The 22,998-nt window shown below is 39.4% G+C and overlaps 3 protein-coding genes across 3 annotated transcripts; 1 reads left to right on the top strand and 2 right to left on the bottom strand.

Annotated features, from left to right (window-relative positions):
• Nucleotides 1-1,753: 1,753 nt before the first annotated feature.
• Nucleotides 1,754-10,012, bottom strand: zgc:174863 (uncharacterized). The gene is made up of 8 exons (XM_030782314.1): nucleotides 9,964-10,012; nucleotides 7,255-7,327; nucleotides 6,700-7,029; nucleotides 5,989-6,291; nucleotides 4,348-4,473; nucleotides 3,580-3,612; nucleotides 3,048-3,083; nucleotides 1,754-2,362 (listed from the first exon to the last, which is right to left on the bottom strand). The coding sequence occupies exons 2-8, from the start codon at nucleotides 7,325-7,327 to the stop codon at nucleotides 2,304-2,306; spliced, it is 960 nt and encodes a 319-aa protein (XP_030638174.1). The 5' UTR covers nucleotides 9,964-10,012; the 3' UTR covers nucleotides 1,754-2,303.
• A 1,246-nt stretch (nucleotides 10,013-11,258) lies between these two features.
• jpt1a (Jupiter microtubule associated homolog 1a) lies at nucleotides 11,259-15,218 on the bottom strand. Its single transcript, XM_030782768.1, has 5 exons — nucleotides 15,095-15,218; nucleotides 13,417-13,559; nucleotides 13,026-13,132; nucleotides 11,873-11,897; nucleotides 11,259-11,392 (listed from the first exon to the last, which is right to left on the bottom strand). The coding sequence occupies exons 1-5, from the start codon at nucleotides 15,148-15,150 to the stop codon at nucleotides 11,259-11,261; spliced, it is 465 nt and encodes a 154-aa protein (XP_030638628.1). The 5' UTR covers nucleotides 15,151-15,218.
• Nucleotides 15,219-20,718: 5,500 nt separating this feature from the next.
• LOC115819269 (persephin) lies at nucleotides 20,719-21,805 on the top strand. Its single transcript, XM_030782833.1, has 2 exons — nucleotides 20,719-20,797; nucleotides 21,384-21,805. Exons 1-2 carry the CDS (start codon nucleotides 20,719-20,721, stop codon nucleotides 21,803-21,805), a joined length of 501 nt encoding a protein of 166 aa, XP_030638693.1.
• Nucleotides 21,806-22,998: the final 1,193 nt, after the last annotated feature.

Raw genomic sequence — 22,998 nt, 5'->3', positions numbered from 1 at the left:
TATTGCAGTGAGTGTTGGGAAATGGTGTTATACCTGCTATACCATGTTATGGTATAGTTACATGACATGCATAGCGCTGCACTGAAAGGTTCAGCATCCTATCAGTCATACTGATATGACGAGTGGGAACCATGGTTAGTGTACTGATTGTAAGCGGCTGTTAGTTCCTTAATATTTGTAATGGCAGCTCCATCTCTTTGCACGGACGACACGAAATTTCATGTGGGCCTGAGCATGAGCGCCAGATCTAAATCCATGTGTCATCATTATATGAGAGACTGTTGCTTAATACTCCTGTGGCGGGAATAAACTGGCGTCGCACTTGGTCCAAGCGCTTGTCATCTCCCGCCTGGACTACTACAACGTTCTAGTAGCTGGCTTACCAACCTGTGCCATCAGGCTGCTCCAGCTCGTGTAGAACGCCACTGCACGCCTGGTATTCAACCTCCCTAGCACTCTTATGTCACTCCACTGCTTACTGCGCTCCACTGGCTCAAGTTCAAGACACCGGTGCTGGCCTACCAGGCCACAAGAGGCTCCGCCCCATCACACCTTCAGTGCCTGGTAGCTCCGTACACCCCTACTAGAACCCTCTGCTCTACGACCTCTGGTCAACTGACGGTCCCTTCACTTCGGGAACCCAGCAGCCGCTCCTCCCGACCACGCCTCTTCTCCACCATTGCCTCGCGGTGGTGGAACGACCTCCCTCATACAGTTAAGACTGCGGAATCCCTCACCATCTTCAGAGCCCACCTATCCCTCAATGCCTAACCTCCCTTCCTTACAAAAAAAAAAAAAACGAACAAAAAAAAAAAACCTTGTCTTGTATCTATGTTCGTCAAAGTATTCCAGGGGCGCAATACGAAGGGGTATATTGACGCTCAGTCTTATTGTGATGTCTGCTTATGAGGTATTAGGAATCTGACTGATGCACCGACTGATGCACTGATTGTAAGTCGCTTTGGCTAAAAGCGTCTGCCAAATGCTAAATTGTAAATTGTCGTGGATCTTGGCCTATTGGCTAAATAAGCATGAGAGCATATTTACAAAATTAGATTTCAATGTTTCAAGAATTAGAATTAGAATTAGAATTAGATTTCAGTGTAATAAATCCTATAAAGTACAAACAGATAAATATTAATGTTGTATAAATATGGATAAAAATCTATGATTTGTGAATGTTGTAAGTGTGCTAAATAAATGTGAGAGAAATTGTGACAATTCATAGTCAGAATACAATCCCTTGAAGAAAATTAAATTCAAAAGCAACTGCAGGCGAGTTTCCTGCTGTTCAGGGGAATTTTCTTTCAGAACATATTACATGTACAGAGCAGATGCACCTCTGTGTTTATGTGAGAAGTGTACATTTATGGTGTTAAATATAAACATGATCCATGACATTACAAAAGCAGTCCAATATAATAGACATTATTTTATTTTATTATAATGCAGTAGAGAAAAAAGTCATGTACATCCAGTCAACCAAAACAGAGCTGTATAAAGACGGACACACTACTAATTTGACATTTAAAAAACAGAACAGGCTTCATAGGTTTATGCCTTATAATCATGAAGGGGCTCAATCTGATGTCTAACTATTGATTTCTGTAAGACTGGAGTTTGTGGAGTGCATTACCAAAACCTGCCCAGATTGTATTATGAATTACTTGTCTGCATCGTCTACACGGCAAGAAACATGAAGTACACTGAATGTACTCAAAAGAGAAAGAAAACAGTTTTCCAGTAGTTATTTTTTATAATGCTACCGACATTCCTCTTTTTCCAAGATGAAGAAGGTGACATTTTTCCAACTTTGGCAAAAGTTGTGCCAAAGTCCTGTTATAGAGGACAAACCTTTTCATTTCATCATAGATGTCAGGAAATTGAATTCATTTCAATGCTCAAGATGTAAGAGGTAACAATTTGTTTTTAAAATAAAAAAGCAGGTTAAAGTGATAAGTGCTAAGTCCTTTAAAAGACCAAAATCCTCTTTTTAGTGAAACAAGACGTGAAAGTGGAACAATAGCTCAGTTATTCGTTGGTATTCACACTCCCTTTCCTGTCCAACAAGAGGACTTTACTTCCACACCACAACAAACTGATTAAGTAAAAAACTGATTGAGTAAAAAACTCCAAAAAGTTTGGAGTATGGACTTAGAGATGATAAAATCATGATGCATTCAATGTTCACAAGGAATTCAGTATTTCACAAGTGATAAAGTGTGAATGTTCGAAAGCAGACGCGACCATTGGAATCAGTAGTCAATGCAGTTGTGATGTGTGGCACATCCTGAGTCATACACTTAAACTGGTTGGTTTAAGCTTAATTCTTTCTTGATTTCCTCTGGTGACAGGTTTAAAACTGCAAACAGAAAAGAGATAAAATTATGGAATTTGTGATGAAAGCCTTTCTCCCACGTTTTGTGTATTGTTCTGTCATCCAAACATGTAACATCATCTGACAATACTAAACAAGCAGTAGAGACTGTACATGTGACAGAGGAAGTGTCTGTTGGCCTCGGTCATGTTAACTGAGGTGTCCGTGTTGAATGGATGAGATTTGCAAGATAATGGGTGATTGAGCAGCACAAATTGGAGAAAAGAAGGGTCCAATATATGAATAGAAATGTATCAAGAATGAACAAATGAACAAAAACACATTTAACGTTTACTGTTTAGTGTTAATAATAGGAGAAAATGTTGCGATATTGTGATTGTGATATTCACACACACAAAAAAACCTTCTTAACACCATCATTTCCTAACTGGAGAGAGGGAGCAACAGAATGAAAGTGAAAGTGACCAGTTATTTCAAAGTCAACAAACTATTAACTCAATGTTACCTCAATATGAAAGGGAAACAAAAAAGCAACACTAACTGAAACAGCTGAAAAAGGAAAGTGAATCAAGAGAAGAAGGAGAAAGTAAAACTGCACAAATAGAAAAAGAAAGAAAGAAAGAAAGAAAGAAAGAAAGAAAGAAAGGAATGAAGGAAGGAAGGAAGAGAGGAAGAACGAAAGAAAAAACAGCATAAACATATGAATTACCTTCTTCCACGTCACTAGCCCATCTGTGATGATCACCTGCAAAAAGGATCAAAATCATTTAATCATTTAAAGCTAATGAATCAAAGTTTCACACATATTTAGCCTTTAGGCAACATTCATTATTCCAAGAGGGAACCTGTTCACAGTGAAAATGAGCGGTGAGTGAATAGATGAGAACCTGCAGTTCCAGAAAGGTAAGAATCATACATGCAGATTACTTGTGACTTTAGTTTAAAACAGTGACATCTGAGGGAAAAGATTGTGTTGAGGCTGAGAAAACACTTGCAGTGAAAAATGATAAAAAAAAAAAAAAGCTTGAGAGGAAATCACAGTTGGGTATTCAAGGGTAGTGCTAGATAACCTATGCAGCGTTGCAAGAAGTATGTAATTATTACAGAAGCACCAAGTATGACAGAGTAAAAAAAAATCCATTAGAGAGTGATAGATCAGAAAGTGATGGATTGGTGTGTGTCAAAGCAGGATCTGGTATTTAACTCAGAAATCTCTTAGATTAAAAACTTAGAAGACCTACTCAGCATTGGGCGGGTGGATGGTCTTCGTGCTTCTGTAAAAAGGTTATTGCAAAATAGACGTTTCAAATCATTATCAATAAATCGATAAAAATGATGTGAGGAATGATACAGCAAAACAAAAGTACAATTATTGTGCAACTCTTCCCTAACAGGCAGAGCTAATTTCATACCAACATAAAAGCACACTGAGAGTTGTTGGGAGCGGATTTGATTGAATTCAGGCCAAGACAAATAGTTCACTGATAGCATTGTTTTCTGGGACACAACTTGACATTCTAGTCAGTGTATGGAGCAGGGGTGCAGAGGAAAATCTGAAACTAAAACTGGTACTTAGTTAATTGAATATCTGAATTATATTTTCATATGTATGACATATTTTATGATCTTTGGATTCAAGAGACATGGTGGGGACATTATTGTATTCATACAAAACATGACCTAGTACAAACAGAGGATAACATGCTCTGCTTTCCTTTCGTGTTGATAAAGCCATTCAACCTTAAAAAAAAAAAAACAGGATTTCTCAAAATGTGTTTAGAGAAGCAAATTCATTCTTTTTCAGTATTGCAAGTTACTGTAGGAACTGTGAGTAGACCACAATTCAGTTTCAACCCCTGACACCAACACACCTGTTCCAACTTGTCTGCTATCTATCTGACCTAATCAGCCAAGTCAGACATGTCAGTGCAGGATATCTTGTATAAGGCACAGAGCCACATTTCTACAACACAGAGTTAGAATACAGAAAGGAAAATGGTTTTACTCACGCTGGGATCGTCTTCTCTTGAACAGTAGCAAAGCTAACAGGATACCAACGGCTACTGAGCCAATAACAACAACCGCAGCGGCTGCAACATTTTTTGTCTTTTCGCTCAGTTCCAACTTTCCAGTCTCTGAAAAAACACAAAAGACTAACAGTTACAGGAATAAAGGAATAAGGAATAAAGGATGTCTAGCTGTGTGAGAAACTACACAGAAAGTGATGGAGTGAAATACAGACTGAGAGTGAACAATGAAGAGAACACTTTGTCCTTTTGACGATCATAAAAAAAGTCTCACAGATAGTTGCTGTTGGACAGAACTCGAACTTCCTTCCCTTTTACATCACGTCATTACCTCATTGTAATAACATGTCTATGTACGTTATTGTGTATGAGGAGAATTACAATGGTCATTCTGTTCTGACAGTGAGAGAAAAGCACATCTTCTGTGCGTTTTAAAGACCTTTGTCTAAAACGTGTGAGCTGAAGAAATGCTCATGATTTCACTCCACCCACACTGCACATGACCTGAATGTGATGTCTTGGCAATGTACCGTATCACAGGATTACATGCAATAATTATTAATGCAATAATATAAATGAATGTATGTAATGACAAAAGAAAAGGTTAGGACTTCTTAAAAATATCTGGAAGGTTGTTTGCAATATTCTTAGCCTACTATTGTCACATGGAGTGTACCCTTTCTATAACTTTAAAAGTTAAAAAGAAAAAAAAGTGTCCAACACATGAAAAGGTGTTATTTACTTGAGCATGCCACGCATGCATATTTCCAAGTATAATCATTCTACACATCTTGTTTTGTTTAGATGTTTTGTTTGGTGGCCCACAGACGTAGCCTACATGCTGGAACCCGTTTGTCGTAAACAAAACAAATCCATTATGAAATCCATCCTGGTCAGACAGACTGCTTCACTGAGACACTGTTGCGTTGCATTTTTTTAACTACTGCATATGAAAAACCTTTGCTTACACTATATCAGGAAATGACAGTATGGGTGTTTACTATAAACAGGGGTTTGCAGTTCCCTCAGACAGCCACAGTGTAAGGCTTCCCATTGCTGTGTGGCCTAGTATGGAAGAATCTCAAAGGTGACTTTCAGCATCGAAAAGAACCAAATCGACTTTTGCAAACTCAGAGCAGTTCATCAGAATTTTCAAGGATATGAGAATTCTTTAAATGGGCAAAACGGAACCGAACAGATGTGAGTTCTCTTTAAACAGAGAGTTGGCGTGAACATTAAGTAGACGACAAAGTTCTGTTTCTGTTTTTAGCATGTAAAACTCTTTGTTCACTTAAAAGAGGATTCAGTTCTTTTCAGGAGGACTATATATGGGAACACCCTCAGAAAAAAAAACCCCAGCTTTGATAAAGGCCACAGTAAAGGGCGTGGGTTGGTTAACAGGACTGCACTGGCGCTAAAGCGCAGCACTCAGGTTCTCTTGATACTCTGTTAATACATAGCTGCTATGCACATTGCAGTGGGACTAAGACAAAACAAAAAAACAACAGTTATTTCCCATTTCCCATAGCTGTGCCCTTATCCAGTGAAGATCTTCAGCAAACAGAACACAGCTATTGACCTGCCCACTGTCTACTTTTTGAAAGAGAAAACAAAAATACTAACCATGAATCTCAAATTGTTCCTCTCCTTCTTGGACATTTTTGCTGTTGAATACAATGCATTTGTATGGAGCCAAACTGGAATCAAAATTTGGGATATGAAGTTTGCTTGAGAGGTTTACGAGTTTGTCCTCCGTCACTGTTGCTTGCAACTCCGCACTTTTGGTCCAATCAGTGTTGTATTGGTCAAACCACTTAATGGATCCCTTAGGATAACCGCCAGAGGCATTGCAATATAGATCAACAACTTTTCCATCTTCAACGTCAGTCTTTGGCCGTGAAGTTATTATTGGTGTCTTGTACTGGGCTGAATAAGAAAAAGATAATTGTAATTTTAGCACTGAAGAAAAAGGGGGTAAACAAAATCTAACTGAAATTGCTGGATTACCCTCTGTCAATATAACCCTTTTCACTGTGAAAGTAGTCAATGCTATTGCTGCTAGCGACCAAGATATGGCCAGTGACTTGGGTCAGATCCTCTGAATCAGGTAAATACAGATCAACAGTAGGATGTAAAGCATGTAAAACTGATTAATTGCAAATGACATCAAACCCCTGTTGCTTAATCATTCTATACTCAAATGGAATAATGTGTATGTGTGTGTCTGTCTGAGAGAGAAGTAACATATATAGCTTAGATAATCTTTATGAATTTAAACTCATAAAAAACTAACATAAGCATAGAGAGTTAAAAAAAGTAGAGTAAAATACTTACCAATAACTTTGACAGTGAATTCTGCTTTAGTGTAACCACGGTCTGTAAGAATTGTATATTCATATTTCCCTTCATCAGAAATCTCTATGTTGCTGATCACCAGAGTTGCATCTACTGTTTCAGGCCACTTTTGATCTGCCCAACTGATATCCCTGCTGTTTACTTCAATTTTCTTGTTCTGGTATAGGAAAATTGAGTCTTTTTCACCCTTCTTTTTCAAAGACACTGCTTTAATGGTTACATCATTGTATTGACTTTCAACAGAACATGGAAGTGTTGTGTCCTGCTTTATGACTCCAGTGACATCCTGACATGTAAGTTTGAAGACATCTGTGGAATTCAGCAAAGAAACGACACGTCAGACATATGAATGCTGGGTTTTTCATTCTCTGTGTATGGCGAGTATGTCTTTGACAGAGTAAAGAAACATCGCTACTGAAGTTAAGACGAAAAAAAAAAAAATCCAAAGTCTGACATGAGAAACATTCAGGATTATACAAAATTGATTCACAGAGGGACAAGTAAAGCACACAGATCCATTCAAAGATTACTTACATTCGGTAGCCTCAGCTGAGACAAATGGCAGGGAGGCTAAGAGGACCAGAATGAATGCTGAAGCCATGTTCATCTAGAACAGGACGGTAACAAAAAAATAACAACTAAGCTTGAGAAAAAAAAAAACAAAGCGAAAAAACAACAACAACAACAACAGTATGTGGTTAACAATGTCATGAAATCCATGATGTCTTTGAATTAAAAAGGTGTGTCAATGCCATGTGAAGATGTCAGGCAAGATTTCCTGAGCTTACTCCTGAACCAAGTGTTGCCTTCGTTCCCACTGCTGTATATGAAATATTGGGTGAAGTGTCCATAAACCATGCCAAAAACCAGTTACACAATACTCTGACCTTTTCCAAGACACAAAGAGCACAGCTGTAAAAGTCCGAATGGGACATGGACGTGAGAAAGTGAAACTCTGACGTCAGTAATGGGCAATCAGTCAAGCTTCAAATTTTTATTCAGGAGAATGCGTGAGAAACACAGCAAATCCAGAATCAGAATCAGAATCAGAACAGCTGTTGAAAACCCCCGTTCTTTAATCCTCCTTGGGGCCAGTTTTGTTTTGACATTTGCAATTGTATGCATTGTGATATTAGTCATGAAAATAATCAATAGGGATTCTGGGTTTTTTTTCCCAAAATGCTTCCTTTACAATGCTGCCTACCTTTACTTTTGAGAACCAACCCATGCGATGCAACATAATGATCTTTTTGTTTGACTTCTTAAATGTTTTGAAAAATTGGCACAGTTGCCAATGAAGGATGAACTATAGCAAATGGCCGATTGTCTGGTTAAAGTCCAGGCAGAGATTGCCAACAAAACGCTACACTCCTGTGGAACAACACAGGAAAGCTTTTCCAAAACAGGACCTCTACAAGACAGTGACACATTTCCCAACATTTCCGCCTTTTTCAGTCATCATTTCATATTGGCCATCACTGAAACCCCTCGTCCAGACAGTCTCCACACAGTAAAAAGTAAATTTTTTTTAACACTAAATTAATTGAGTTGATGACCACAGCCAAGTTTCAGTGAAATCTTCAGCTGCCGTTACTGTTACTGTCAGGCATTTACAATCAAGTTAAGCAAGTTGAACAAGAATGGAAGGAATCCATCAGGGCTTTTGAACTGTCCTTTATAAAGATGGAACAAATGAAAACAATGGCCCTCGTAAACAAACACTTTCTTAAAATACTCTTATATTTCTCATAGAACACGAAAAAATAAAAAGCACACACAAACAACGTGGGATTCATGACCAAATACTGCACTGTGTGCATTCCCATGTACAACTGCTGACAGATACCAATTATTCTTAAAGTAGACATACATTTATATGAACCTTGGTCTGCATGAACACCTAAACAGTCCAATGGAAGGTTTTTTTGATGATGTAGATAGTTTATTTTGATCAGTTTAAGACCTCTATTGCCAATTGATTTTTGCTCGGCATGTAAATGCAAAAATGTTTTTGTATGTACAGTTCTGGGCCCTTAGTACTTACCTAAGAACACATTCTAACAAAGAAATTATTTGTTGTTATTATATATGATGTTCCATTCTTGCTTTGAATTTCCTTTCCAACTAATTTAAAATAATTTCTAGCATTGTTTTTGTAATTTCATGATTCAGTGCATATTTACCCTCAAAAAGAATCAATGCAAGGTTTGTTGATCACTTATGTCCTTCAAAACAAAAAAGATTTCTTTTTGCACTTGGTCTATCAAAACATTTTTTTACAAGCTGAGGATGGTTCACAAAATGTCCACATATGTGAATGTTAGGTATTAAAAGCCCTCTAAAATCAAAGGATTTTTTTAAGGACCACTTTCAGCATAACCATAGCTTAGATGGTATACAGATGCACCTGGCAAGCTCCAAAGAAATTCATGAGGATTCATGGCCGTCTGGCGCCTGTTTTATTATCATTATTTGTGCTGTATTTTCACACAAACTGGAATATTTGAACAATGATAAGTCTTTAGTTCCGCACTCCTGTTTTCTGTCTGTTACTCCATTGAGCTTGCACAATAACAGTCTGATGTCAGATTTACGGTCCCTCGTTTTGAAACACGAATGTATTCATGAGTATGGCTGTCCAGAGTACTTTGACCTTGATAACATGTACAGTCACCACTTAATCACTAAGCACGCGAACCGGTCCAAGTGAAGTCGAGAAGGGCGGCGCAATAGCCTACATTAAGTTTTAAAGTAAATGAGTCTTTCACTGAGCTAACATATCGGCTAAAATCAACACGAATGCCCGTTTAGCACTATCACCTAACACCCACTTGCATAAGATAAAGTATATCGATGAGGGGGAAAACATCTGATCTCTCGTACCATGAGCGTATGACCCGAAACTATGAAACCTAAACGCCAGACAGCAACGCGTCGCAAAAAGCTGAAATTAAGACCAATCGTAATTGTACCAAGCCAGTCCTAACCGCCGACAGATAGTGAATAACAATCATCATCACATTTAATGAAATAATGTATCTGATGGCGTGAACCATGAAATCCAGTTAAATACATTTTTGACTTCGTGGACAGACAATAGACGTAATATAAGGAAGTAGAATAAAAGTCGAGAAAAACGTAATACTAATGCAAAAGAACTCATAAATTTGGCTACAATTCTGATTATGCTCTCAATATATAACTTGCTATACTGTAATAAATAGGATCAAAATATATACTCACTGACAACAAGCTCTTCAGAAGGACAGAAGTTCGCTTTGCATCGTGCGACCGTTGAACAACACTAACCTCAACTTTCACTTTCATTTTGACAGCGTACGCCTGTTGATAAACTGGTTCTGGTCATTGGCATTGCGCCTGAAAGCGACGGAGAAACAGAAACCGACTGCACAGAAAAAAAAACACAAAAAAAAATCCCAATTGGAATTACTTGCAAAATGATCCTCCTGTTATCATGTGGTGCTACACGAATGCCTCGCTATTAGTCAGTTATTATTGGTATAGTTTATTCCAATAATTATGTGGCTTACGATCCAGCTGATATGAGCCAGGTATAGCATGACACTACCTCCTCACTACCTACAGATCATTAGTGTCTCAGAAAGACTGAAGTATTAATGAATTTCACAACTGCAATTCATTTTATTATGGGCGTTACATGTGTCAAGATGGTCTAAAATTAGCCAGCAGTCATCAGTATAAACACACTGAACACAGTAAAAATGTAGGTCATGTAAACTAGTTAAATCTGCAAACTGCCAAACTAACTTATGCAGATGGTGGTTTACTGCACCTGTGACCTCAAGGGCCACTGTTCAACCCTTGGGACCCAAGTTTAACAGAGACTGACACACTGTGTTTTCTTTAGCACTGCAGTTTGCCACTCCATATGAAAGGGTGATGTTAGCTTGGTTTGATGTCGTGTTCTTGGTTTTGCATATCAAATTTCAGCTCTCTGCAGCCATCTAACACCTACACTTGAACACATGACCTGTGTTGTTTTTCCTTCCCAGAATAAACAGAGCAAAAAGCAAAATCCCTTTCTCCCCCATTAGACCTCAGCAATTTAATTCTTTGTTACACAGGCAACTTTAAAATGCTGATCAACGCATACAGTGTCAGTTAACACATAACTACTACAAAATTTACAGTACAACTCCACGTAAGTTACTACCTTCATAAGAATTATTTTATTGTTCTTAGAAACTCTTCACAAAATGTATTTTATTTCATGTACACAAAAGATGGAGTAAAGAATAAATTAAACCTTGTAACTTATCCAACAGGCCTACTGCACTACAAGTTAAGGCAGGACTAGAAATGGACACACACACACAAAGTGCTTGTAGTCAAAACACAAAAACAAAGGAGAAAAAAAAAAAACGAGATAAAAAAATCAGATAAAAAAAAAAAAAAAAAAAGTTGGAGACATGAGTGGCTTGGACAAAAACAAACAAACTAACAAAAAAGCCTGCAGTGTTTTTTTTTTTTTTTTTTCAGAAGACACTGTTGAGCTCTCAGCCCAGGATAAGGCTGGATTTGCCTCCGGGTGGATTTCTGCGGCCCGAGGACAGACCGGCGGCCTGCGCTGTCGCGTGTGCTTGAGTCTCCTCTTTCTGCTCCGGCACCGACTCTGGCTCCTCTGTGTTTTCTGTCGCCAACGGGAATAAAAAAAAAAAAAAAAAAACACACGTGAATGATCACCACATGAATAATGAGTGATGTGTGCAGGGTATGGCTGCTACACCCACAGGTAGGAGACTCATGCAGGAAATGCAGGCATGAATAACAACGATGAAAGAAACTATATTTATCTACACTAGAACTCGACAGGTTTTTTTTTCTGAAGAGGAAAAGATGCGTATCAAAAGGTTAACAAGGCACACGGCAGCAGGGAAATATGCAAAAGATCACACAATCACAAAATCTAAATGTCCCTTCATTTCAATGTAAACCCATCACTTAGAATCTACACGACTGAAAGTAAAACACTGAGGTGTTTAAAGTATAGACGACATATAAACAAGTTTTAAATATGAACATTGAATTACCTTATAAGCAATTCCATACAGTTTAACTGACATAACACAATTAACATACATAAGCCTAGAGACTGTGGTAAGGTACTCACCGGCGTTCAAAGTCTCACCGTCACCCTGCAAGGAAGCAGAGAGGTTATTCTGGTACGAGACAACACACAGTGACTCATTACTGACATGACACTAAAGTTCAGGCCTCCAAACAACCAACAAAAACAACCAAACGTATCCCCATGACTCTGCCTGTTGGGTTTTAGAGTGTCCTCCCTGAATTACCCTCCCTTTCAGATTTGTCTTGGTGTTCCATGGGTTTTGAATTCTGTTCAATTAAAATGTCATGTTTATTCAAGAATTTTATTGTCATTTTACTGGTACATTTTACAGTGTTCCTAATCTGATAAGCAAGGCATAATGCTAATAATTTGGGTTGAGCAAACTGTTGTTGTTTTCTTGTTTTCACAGGACCTAATGTTCTTGATTTCAATTAATCAAAGTCCTTTTGAAAAAGACGGGTTTTAACCAATACTGGCAGATCCTGTAGCGTCTCGTACGAGAATGGCTGACGGTTTCTAACAACCGGTTGCGCGAGATGGTAGATATACGAGATAAAAAGTAAAGAGAAGCCAAACCCGGAAGGGCAGTCAAACAAAAAGTGTTTACAATACCAGAGCAGTGAGCAAATAGGACAGTGGGTGGCAGCAGCCTGCCCTGCAGCATTCTGATCAATTTCAGACACCAAAAGACTGCCAACCTTTGGCTGCTGTTTTGTCTTGCCTTATGCCCAGAAAATGATTAACCAGCGAACATTCCAGACGCATTCTGTCATCTTTCTGTTCCAGGTGTACAAGAAGCCCTGTTTGTCAAATGTAAGAGGCCTATTCCTGTAAATCGCCCTATTCCTTGGTTCACATTTGAGGTTTAAGGATACTCTGTGTCCTCTCACTCAAAATCTGGCAAAATAAAGGCTTCAGAAACAGATGCTGCATAATCAGACTAATTGCAACAGTCACTGACCCACTGCTCCTGCTATGATCTCATCTGGTAGAGAGAAGGGTAACATTGATAGTCTACAACAGACCCACGAACTTACTGCAAAGCGTCCTTCTTACACAAGCAGTTGGCTACTGTTATTGATAGAGAAGTCTAAGCAGGGCTCCAAACTAATTACGTTTAGGATGTACAGTTCATGTACTGTGTCAACTATTAACGATATAATGAATGTCTAAGTACCCCAACTCTCTGCACAGTTGTGCTTTCCTCTGGTGTAGTGTTATTTTGAGCAGCAGCTTGAGTGTGACATCTCCTCAGTGGAGCTGAGGGTTCCCCGCACAGCACACCACTAGGCGCTCCACCTGTGACAAGCCCCAAACAAGACAGAAAATTAACAGTACATCAAAGTAATATACTGCAGTAATTGTCACAGGAGAACAGAGGTAAACCTCTGGGCAGACTCATTTACTGCCATCACTAAAACTGCTTTTTGTAAAGTAACTGCAGTCTGTGCTGACAAAGCAGAACACCTCAGTTGACTCACTGCAGAAAGATTCATAAGCAAGATATCTTAATCTTCAAAGTGCTAAAAGCAGTAATTAGAGAAAGGTACCACTGATACAGACAAGTACATCAAGACAGTTACCGGGTGGATTGTTCCTTCGATGAGCATGAGGGTCTTCTGGTTCAGCAAAAATACTGGAGGCCATTTTGTCTTTACGGTTGACAGGTTTCTCTTCCTCATTGCCGAAGCTGATGTTGGAGCCTCCGCCCGGTGGACGCAGGACCCTGCAATTGGTCAAAAGCGATGGTGAAAAAAGAAAAAAGTTGGTTCAACATGTAGAAAAGTCTTTTATTTTCAGTTTCAAAGGTAAATGCTTCCCCTAAATGATTAATATTCAAAGCAGTGTATTTGTTTAGGATAATGAAAAATAAGATAACCTCTTATCTGTGTTGTCACAAATGCCCCTGGGTGCATAATAGCAACTGACAAAACTAAAGGGAATTCCTTCTTATATAAAGACACACCAATATTGATTAAGACATTTAAAAGAGGTTTTTTTTTACTACTGCAGAACAAAAGACGTACAGTTTAGGATATAGAAGCAGATAATACATGGTCTCACTTAATTTCCATTATATCAGGACTTAAAAATACACGACTTAATCAATTTTGTGTGATGGTCAATGACATTCGGTGGAATCATGAATAATCCGTGAGTGAGAGTTAAAGTGTGAGTGAGACTTAAACTGTTGATAATCCCTCCTCTCTGCTATACGTTTTAAAAATGCATGTCTGTGCCTCTTTATGGCTGTAACGGTCAGATAAAGCATCAATGAATTTTCTCGGTCAATAGCAAAAACCGACTCACCGTTGCCTTTAAATTTTGACAGTTTGTGAGCGCCTCAGTCCACACGGAAACAATCATATTTGAAATCGCTAAATCGGAAAATGTTTGGACATCGTTGCTGGGGATGTATGCAAGCTACCAAGGCTTGACTGGACCCCACCCAATAATAAAAATTGAGAGCCATGGATACTATCCCGTTGGTACAGCAGATGGTTACAGATCAGTAAACCAGATATACCATTCTGAATGAATACATCACACCTTTATAAGACCAGTTTCCAGTTTTCTCTTAAATGCATTATTTTTACTCACATAAAACTTCGTTAATCTTGGCAAGGTTAAAGAAATAGTAACGCGGGAGAGGGCCTGGTCACTTCGTGTAGTCAGTGCATTCAAATTGCCTTAGCTGCCGTGATAATTAAATTGGGGAAGCTTTATCTTGTGGCATTTACTGAAAATTAATCGAAAATTTACATGATGGCCGTTTCTCTCTATTTCCGAGACAGCTGGTTAGTTGGACCGTTACCCTACCAGCAAACATCCGTATTAATTTCAAAGAAATGTCGCGTTTTGAACAATACATAAAAGACGACAATCTACGATGTTAACTATCGAATCTTAACTGTAGTTAAAATCCACGGCCATGACTTGTATTTCCTGCATCAACGGTAATTAGGATTGAATCGCTAGGCAACCAAATCTCTGCCCCAAAAGCTCGTAGGGCAGCATCTGGCTGTGTTCGATTTCGTGCACAATGCAGTAAACCACACAAAATGCCATTAACAAGCTGTATCGCGTTTTGCATCGAAGCCAGTCTGAAACATGTCCAGATGAAAGCAGAAAATCGCGAAGAGCTTCGGGCAAACACAAAGAAACCGCCAAATATCAGTAACGCTTGCTAGCGGCACAGAGAGGTCTTCGGGTTTGGCTGAATTAGGTGACTGGGTCGCTAACATTAGCCTGCTATTTTACCTGGAGCTGCTCTTAGAACCAGGGTCCAAGCCTTGAAAAGTGGTTGTCGTCGTCATTCTTCAGGATCGATAGGCTAGTAAAACGGTGTCCAAAATCGTCGAAATTTACACTAGCGAGCCAAATCCCTCTGGTTTTCACTACAGCATTCCATCAAGACAACTACCCAGCCACTACTCAATTGATCAACCTGATGATGATGATGATGCTGAGGCTGTCGTTTGTTGATGCAGTTCCACACCCACCCACAAGGCAATTGGCCTTTCGCTCATTTTATTGGCTGACAGGGATACTTTCTGACTTTGATTGGATCCTTTGTTCCTTTTTTTTTTGTAGAGTTGTGAAGGCAGCAACCGCATGCATGAATTGTACTGCAATACTCACGTTTATTTCCGATTTTTCAAATAAAAAGACAACGAACTTAAAGATCCATGTGTATAATTTAATTAATTTGTAATTATTTATTTGCAGTAGATAACATTCTAATCCTTCAAAAATTTGAGTTTTTGTAATTCCTAACATTAAGACTCGAAGCCGTCTTAAAGGAGTGGTTAAACTCAGATGTTCCGTCAGTGGAGCAAAAATATTCCTCCATCAGTCCTTGATATGACGCGTAAACTGTGGCTGTAGCACTGTTCTGTGTTGGTCAAGACTAGTAACGGTATGCTTTCTTTTCTTTAACACGTGCCGACTGGACTGCAGCGGTAGGGAAACCCTTCCGAAACAGAGAGAGGATTTGCTTTGTTGGTCAAGTGAATACCCTCTATTAGTATTGTTAACCCCCTCCCCTCCCCCCTTGACTCACATTCTGGGAGAGTAGCCATGCCATGTGTGCAGGTTGAACTATCAGAGAGTTAGCCAGGAGATAAAGGGAAATTCCTGACCACTCAGGTTAGTCTACTTTCTTTGATGAACTGTGCTTTTGATCATTCCAGTGATGAACAGCAGACAGGAGAGTGGACCCATGCATTTGCCTGGACATGGACAGGGTTTTCCAGTCAATCTTGTACTTACATAAGACACAGCTGGGTGAAAATGAAAGGTAACACAGAAACAAAATCATCTTAAATATCCATTTATCCATACTATATCCACTTCATTGTCGACATGAATGATCATGTATTACATACAAATCACATGAGACCTAGTTCTTTGGTATTATCATATAAGTCACAGGTAAATTATGTGGATGCACATAAGAGCAATGCTATCTGGAAATGGCAAAAGAACTGGAGTGACACTGATGCTTAGGTGGTGCAAATCCCCACAACTTAGCAAAGCAATCATTCCACTGTTGCTAGGCACTTCATACTTACAGTATCCACATTATAAACAGGTCCTTCCGAGGGAATAAACCAAAATTGAGCCTTACAATGTTCTGTCCTCTTTTTCTGTTTTCTGTACATCCTCAACGCATAGAGAGACTCCATGTGTCTCTGTGTTGGATTTCATTATGGTGTGGTCATCAGGATCACAAGACTACAAAGATAGATAACACTGTAATTTCTCAATGCCCCTTAAAGACAATTATTCTCTGAAGAGCTACTGTTTTAGAAGGAAAAACACAAAGGGAGGCTCGTCCAGTTAGGCGCCTATTTCCTCAATTTGAACGGAGTCACATTTAATCAGTCAGTTTGGCTATAAGGTAAACTTGAAGATTGTTGATGTCATTTCTGTTTGAAAATGTGTTTGTGGTTAAGCTTACACGTTCACCTGAAGGTGTTTGAGGACATTTCAACTTTGCAGGTGAGCAGAGCGCGAAATAGACAAGGGACAGGTAGGAGATGGAGAGCGGTGGTGTGATGCTCAAAGGAGACTGCACCCATACTTGGTCAGGTGTCTAGGCCAGATTTACAGCGTAAACAGGAGCCTCGCAGACGAGTTTGAGATTCCGCCGCTAATTCCATCAGAATGCTTCCCATTACAGGACGCCACTCCCCACATTCCTGCCCTGTGCAGACTACCCCTATATGGCCCGACCAGGAGACCAGCTCCTATTTGAATGCCGAAGCCATCCTCAGGTGGAGCTCTGACACAGTCATCCATACCTTGACACGTCACTATTTTTATGTAACGAGGAACACTCACCCCATTGCAATGGACACTTGGCTATTTGCTGATCTGTTAACTTGGGCGCTCCGTCTTGCCCTCACAGCGAACTCTTACAGCAAAATTTCAGCGTTTTATACTTTGTGAAATCCCATCTGTGTGGGTCTCTGTCGGTCTATGAGTCTCAATCTCAATATGCCTTCTTCAGTCTCTCCGTTTGTTTCTGAGTTATCTGTTTGTCAACCCCAGACCCTGTTACTCTAGCAGCTGAAAATGATCTTCATCACAGCCATCACCCCACGACACTGGGCCTTCCATGCTTTTGAAAAACTCAGTCTTGTGGATGGAATAAAGACACACTGGGGGGTCTTCTGACAATTCAGAATGACACTTGGGTATCAAGAGAAGTTTAAGTGATTTTAGCAATTAAAACATGTATTTAGATATTTCATGAATATAGTTGCAAGCCTGTATATGTAGGCAACACTTACTGTCAATGTGTATCTAGGGTTAATCTTTTTCTCAGGTTAATTTTCTAGGTTAATGTCTTTTGAAAAGAGATAAATGTGGCATCGAAGTAAAATATCACATGTTTTGTGCCACTCTCCTTGTTTTTCTTTGGTTCTCAACTGTGGTCTTTTCAGTGACTTTTTTAAAATATATTTTATCACTCTTAGATCATTTTGAGTCTTTCCGATCCATCTTTAACTCAGCAGTCACATAGATTGTTCAACCTGGACCTTTGTTTATTAGGCCTACTTACATGTTCAGCAGTCAATCTTCCATATGCCTTTCTGCATGCATTCTACACTGATCAACAAAGTTTTTCTCTTCCTCCTCCAAAACACAGATAATGGAGGACTTTTGGCTCTCTGACAAAAACTGAGCTTTTCCAGGCCTAACCAGCTCCAGGCTTTAAGGGCTGAGACAAAAATGCTGTTGTGAGTTTAAAGATAGCTCCTGTCATGCATTCTCATTATGGATGTATGTTATTTTTAGCCCTTTTTGTATCCATCAGCCCAGTGTGTTCTCTTTGAAAAACACTTATGCACATTTTATGGGAAACAAAGTAAGTCTTCTGAGTTTGGATTCATAAAATCCATGGTATGCCTGGGTTAAACAAATGACACGTTAGTTTACAGGATTCTTGTACCGGCTGTTAAATGACGGACCCTTGCTCCAAACGTGTCGTTCAGAATCAAACATTTGATCAAATACTGAAATTCTCTGACAACAGCGTAGACAAGGAGCATTGACAAGTCTTTTAAGTGTCTCACAGACAGTAATGTCTAGACTTTATGTCTCTTTGTATGTTTTATTGTGTGATGCAGAGAGTATTTTTCCATCATCTTGAGATGAAAGGAAGATTCTTCCCGTTCTTCAGCATTTTACAGCCTCGAATTCCACGGCATCTCGGTAAGCAAATGCCAAAGGGATTGCTCTATCTCTCAACTGTACTCCTCCTCATCATCTTCCTGTCGAGCTCTTCTCTACAGCCCATGGAAGGAATGTGTCCATCCCTCCACCCCCCCCCCCCCCCCATGCTCCTCTTCTCCAAGAGGATTACAGGAAGACAAATGGATATTCTGATCCTCACTCTGTTTCACTCATTCTCTCACCTGGCCTCCTGAGTCAAACGGTCATCATGCTTTCCAATGCGTTCTTTAACGCTGTTAAAAAAAAAAAAGAAAAAAAAAAAAAGATGACTGAGCCACTCCTGGTCATTCCAGGCTCTCAAAACTCCGTCGGAGAATATCGTCTGATTATCGTTTGAGAATATCTCTTATTTTCTAAGGCTCAAAGGTTCAGGTTTGGTCTCGGATTTATAGACTAATACCAGACAAATCCTGAATCACGGAGTTTAGTTGTCTCAGGACACGCCTCGATTCATTTTTGTCCAACGTAACCTTTTCCCCTCAGAATGCTATTTCCCCTCCTATGCTGAACACCTCGTAAGATCTCAGATAATCAAGAAATATGAAATACTACCCCCGTGTCAACTTTACACAGAAGTAAATCTAAACCGTCGCTGACAATCTCAAATCGCTGCCTGATCAACCGCCTTTGAAAATGCAATTTAAGGCCAGCGGGATCAAAGAAAACCGATTTGTATCAAATTTCCTCCATGATCACCTATTGTATTGGTGCGAATATATAGACAAACTCACCTTGCAATGATTCGGAAACTGTATGATCCACTGGTAAGTTTAAGCTGTTTGGTAATTGGATAAATCCCTTTATCATTTATCCTGATGATACATTTCTTAACTAATCATTCATTTGTATTTGCATGAGATGAGTCAACCATCTTTTATAAATAGTTTGTGAATGAACGTCTGTAGAAGAACTGTATCCGTGTGTCTGTTTTATGTTTGTTGAAGTATCACTTGGTTAAAGACTTTAAAGGCTTCATCCCAACATTTCATTCAAAGTCTTCACATACAAATTCCATTCAGAACAGTTACTGATAGAGCCCTGTTTCTAATTATGTTAAGGATTTGTCTGGGCTAGAGTCCTACAAACTCTTTGAAAATATTGCACTGGATACTCATACTTAATGATTCAGCAGTCAATTAGTCAGAGGCTGATCAGTAGTTTAGGTATTTAGTACAGTTTAATGATATCTATAGGCCCATCATCCCCTGTGTCAACACTTCTGAATGGAAATTTTTCACAATTCTGTGTTCGCTCTAAGATATAACCAAATAAGCACATGTTGTGAGGATGGCCCTATGTTGTTTTAAAATGCTTTCCTAAGGCAGATCTTTTGGTTCTGGTTATACATTTTCATCATTACATCACAAAGGATGCCGACACCGAAGCAACGACTTTAACATATCTGATTAAATCCTAAGATTTACGCTCAAATCTTAAAAGACAAGTTGACATTCTAGGAATTCACATTAAAACCTTTCCTGTCATATACTTTGTTCGATTTTTAAGTATTGCCCTTCTGTTACTCAGGCTGTTAACCCTGTCATTCCAAAACTCATTTCTGCTCTCTTAATCCAACTATGTATGGACACAGTGGATTCTGTGACAGAAGTTGTCTCATCCAACCCACATCTCTGATCTGTCCTTTTTGATCTGTCCACTCTGACTGGCCTTCTAACTATGTCTAACAGTCTGGCTATCGGGTTAATCAGTGCCAGCCCCACATCACTGTCAACTACGCTAATCCACAAGAAGTCTTAAGCAATTCCACCCCTCTCCCCGCCCATGGACTTTCCATATTTCTAGACCCTGTATCGGAAAACACCTGCAAGTTTCAAACAATATTTATGCCTATTAGACATACGTTTTCAAGCGAAATTGTAGATCAAGAACTCCTTCAACGCCAACTTTAGTCATGAACTTACCTTCACAAACAACTCTGGTGAAATTGGCAAAGAAGGGGTTAGCACACCCGTCTCATTCCCCCCCCCCCCCCCTTTTTTTTTTTTACCCTGTCCGCCCCCCTCTGACCAGTTCGCATGGGTATAAATGGGAGAAAGTGACTCTGGTGTGCCTCAGCATCACTTACACACGCTCATCCTTATTCGCACAGCGGAGGCAAAAGGGAAGAGCCAGACAGAAAGATGATATCCCTGCTGAAGCTGGCCGTGCTGCTGTTTTGCGTCCACACGGGACAGGGACGTTGGCTGAACTCCTTATTCGGTAAGGCTAGAGGTCATGACCTTTATGTTTATTACGGAGCTTCGGGAAACGAATCGAGACTATCGGGCCACGTTTACGATTTTTTTTTTTTTTTACTGTTTAAAACATTTAGAACAACAACAATGAGCAAAAAGGGGGTGAATAAACTCGTCTTTTCGTTGCTGCACAGAAGAAAAAAAAAAACTTTTGTGAACATATATCCGAAGAATTTCCATTTATTACAACAACAAAAAAAGAGAAGAAACATATGATTGTGTCAGTTTGTAATGGGTTGGAGGATTGCGAGTGAGATTTTTTTTTTTGTGGCAGTGTCTGTTTGTAAGGGACAACAGCACTGCGAGAGAACTGTAAAGGAATGTTTTGAATAAGTCACATGAACTGTTGTGATAAACAGTGATGACAGTGCCTGGAAACCATTTCGCTGATTCACTGAGTGTAACAGTAACTTTCAGAGGTTGAACTTTCAAGGAGCAATAAATGATCTCCAAATATGAAGAGTAAAAAAAAAAAAAAAAACGAAAGCATGTGGATAATATGAGTAAAATTTTCCCTCACTCTCTCTGTTTCCCTCTCTCTTTGTTTCTAGAGATAAAAGGAAGAGAAGCATCCTTTCAGACTGAGCTCTCTAGGGAGGAGAGTGCAGGTGAAGGAGTGAGGACGGATGAGGAGGTGTCAGTGGGAGGTGCGGTGCGTTCTAGGCGCAGTGCGGAGTCGCCGTGCGGCTTAAGATCCATCCTGATAAAGGTGCGTGAGCTGGGTCTGGGCTACGATTCGGACGAGACTGTGCTCTTCAAGTACTGCAGTGGGGCGTGTCCGCGGGTCACCTCCAATCACGACCTCACCCTTGCTAACCTGTTACTCAGTGGCGCGTTACCGGCCGAAGACCTGTGGTATAATGCGCCTTGCTGTCGTCCCACGCAACATGCAGACATAGTATTTTTGGACAATGCGAACAAGTGGAACAAGGTGGAGAAACTCTCGGCAGCAGCTTGCAGCTGTGTGGGTTAGACCATGAAAAATTAAGCCTATTGGCTGCAGGTGGACAGTCAACTGACTTCCATTGGCTGCAGAGAGGAAAGTTGTGAGGAGTGCTTTCATTTCATCCAATGACTGTCTGAGGCTGTACATACATGAACAATGCCAGAATAGGAGAAACTGTTCATTCATTAGAAAAGGGTTATGAATGTTTAACATTTTCTGATACACAACAAAGTCCCTGTCGTTCATTGTGGGTTTTTTTTTTCCTTTTCAGGACAGCCCACCGCAAAACTAATAATGTATTTATGTATCATAAATTATTTATTTATTTGAAACCCTTATTAATGTGTTTTAATTTATTGTGTTTTTATGTCATGTACATAAGGATGTAAAGTTCTTAATAAAAGCTCTTACTTTATTCATTTCGAGTCGTCAGTTATTATATCTTCTAGGGAGCACAAATTAAGGGACTGCGATTCACGGGAATATTTTTATTACACCATTTGTAATATGAACTGAAAGCAGAAGGTGTCTACTGATGACACACTAAGGAGTCACGGATTTTTCAGCCATCTCTTTAACTAACTTAAAACAGTACACATAAGAAGGCTGTTGTGGCACACACACAGTGATAAAAATGAAGAAATGGACAGTGAGGAACCTTACGAGTTAGACGTGACTAGAAATAGCACACTACCGGCAAAAGCACAAAATCACATCTCTCAACATAGGGTGGAAAGTTATTTTACCCTTTCACTGGTAGTTTTCTGGTGGTATTTTACTTCAGTGTGGTGGAGGTTACCAAGAAGGTGTGGATGAGGTGCGTGATATGCAACCAACAACTGTATGCAATGCATAACACGTCTCCAATGACATATCTACAATGTATGAACACTTCTCATCCAAATATCCCAATGTTACAGCAACGAATTTTATTAGTACCTGAACTGCATGGGAAGGGTAATTATAGAAAGCAAAACATTTTACCATAAATATGAATAATATTTCCCTGTTTAATATATCACTACCGATTTATTAATTTAGAAGCCACTCTTGTGAAATGAGTGTTTTGTCCCATTTTCAAATCATTTTAAACGTATCTGCATTTCTGTAATAATGCTGTGATCTTAGCAGCGAATAAACAGTTTGTATAATGTTGAAAATAATTATAAGTGTTCTCAGTGTGACTACATTATTTTTAGTTAACAAAGTACCATGCTCTC

The sequence above is a fragment of the Chanos chanos genome, chromosome 8 (assembly GCF_902362185.1).
Source record: "Chanos chanos chromosome 8, fChaCha1.1, whole genome shotgun sequence".
NCBI lineage: Eukaryota > Metazoa > Chordata > Actinopteri > Gonorynchiformes > Chanidae > Chanos > Chanos chanos.
Note: the sequence above shows the minus strand (reverse complement) of the source record. Positions and strands in the feature narration are given on the sequence as shown.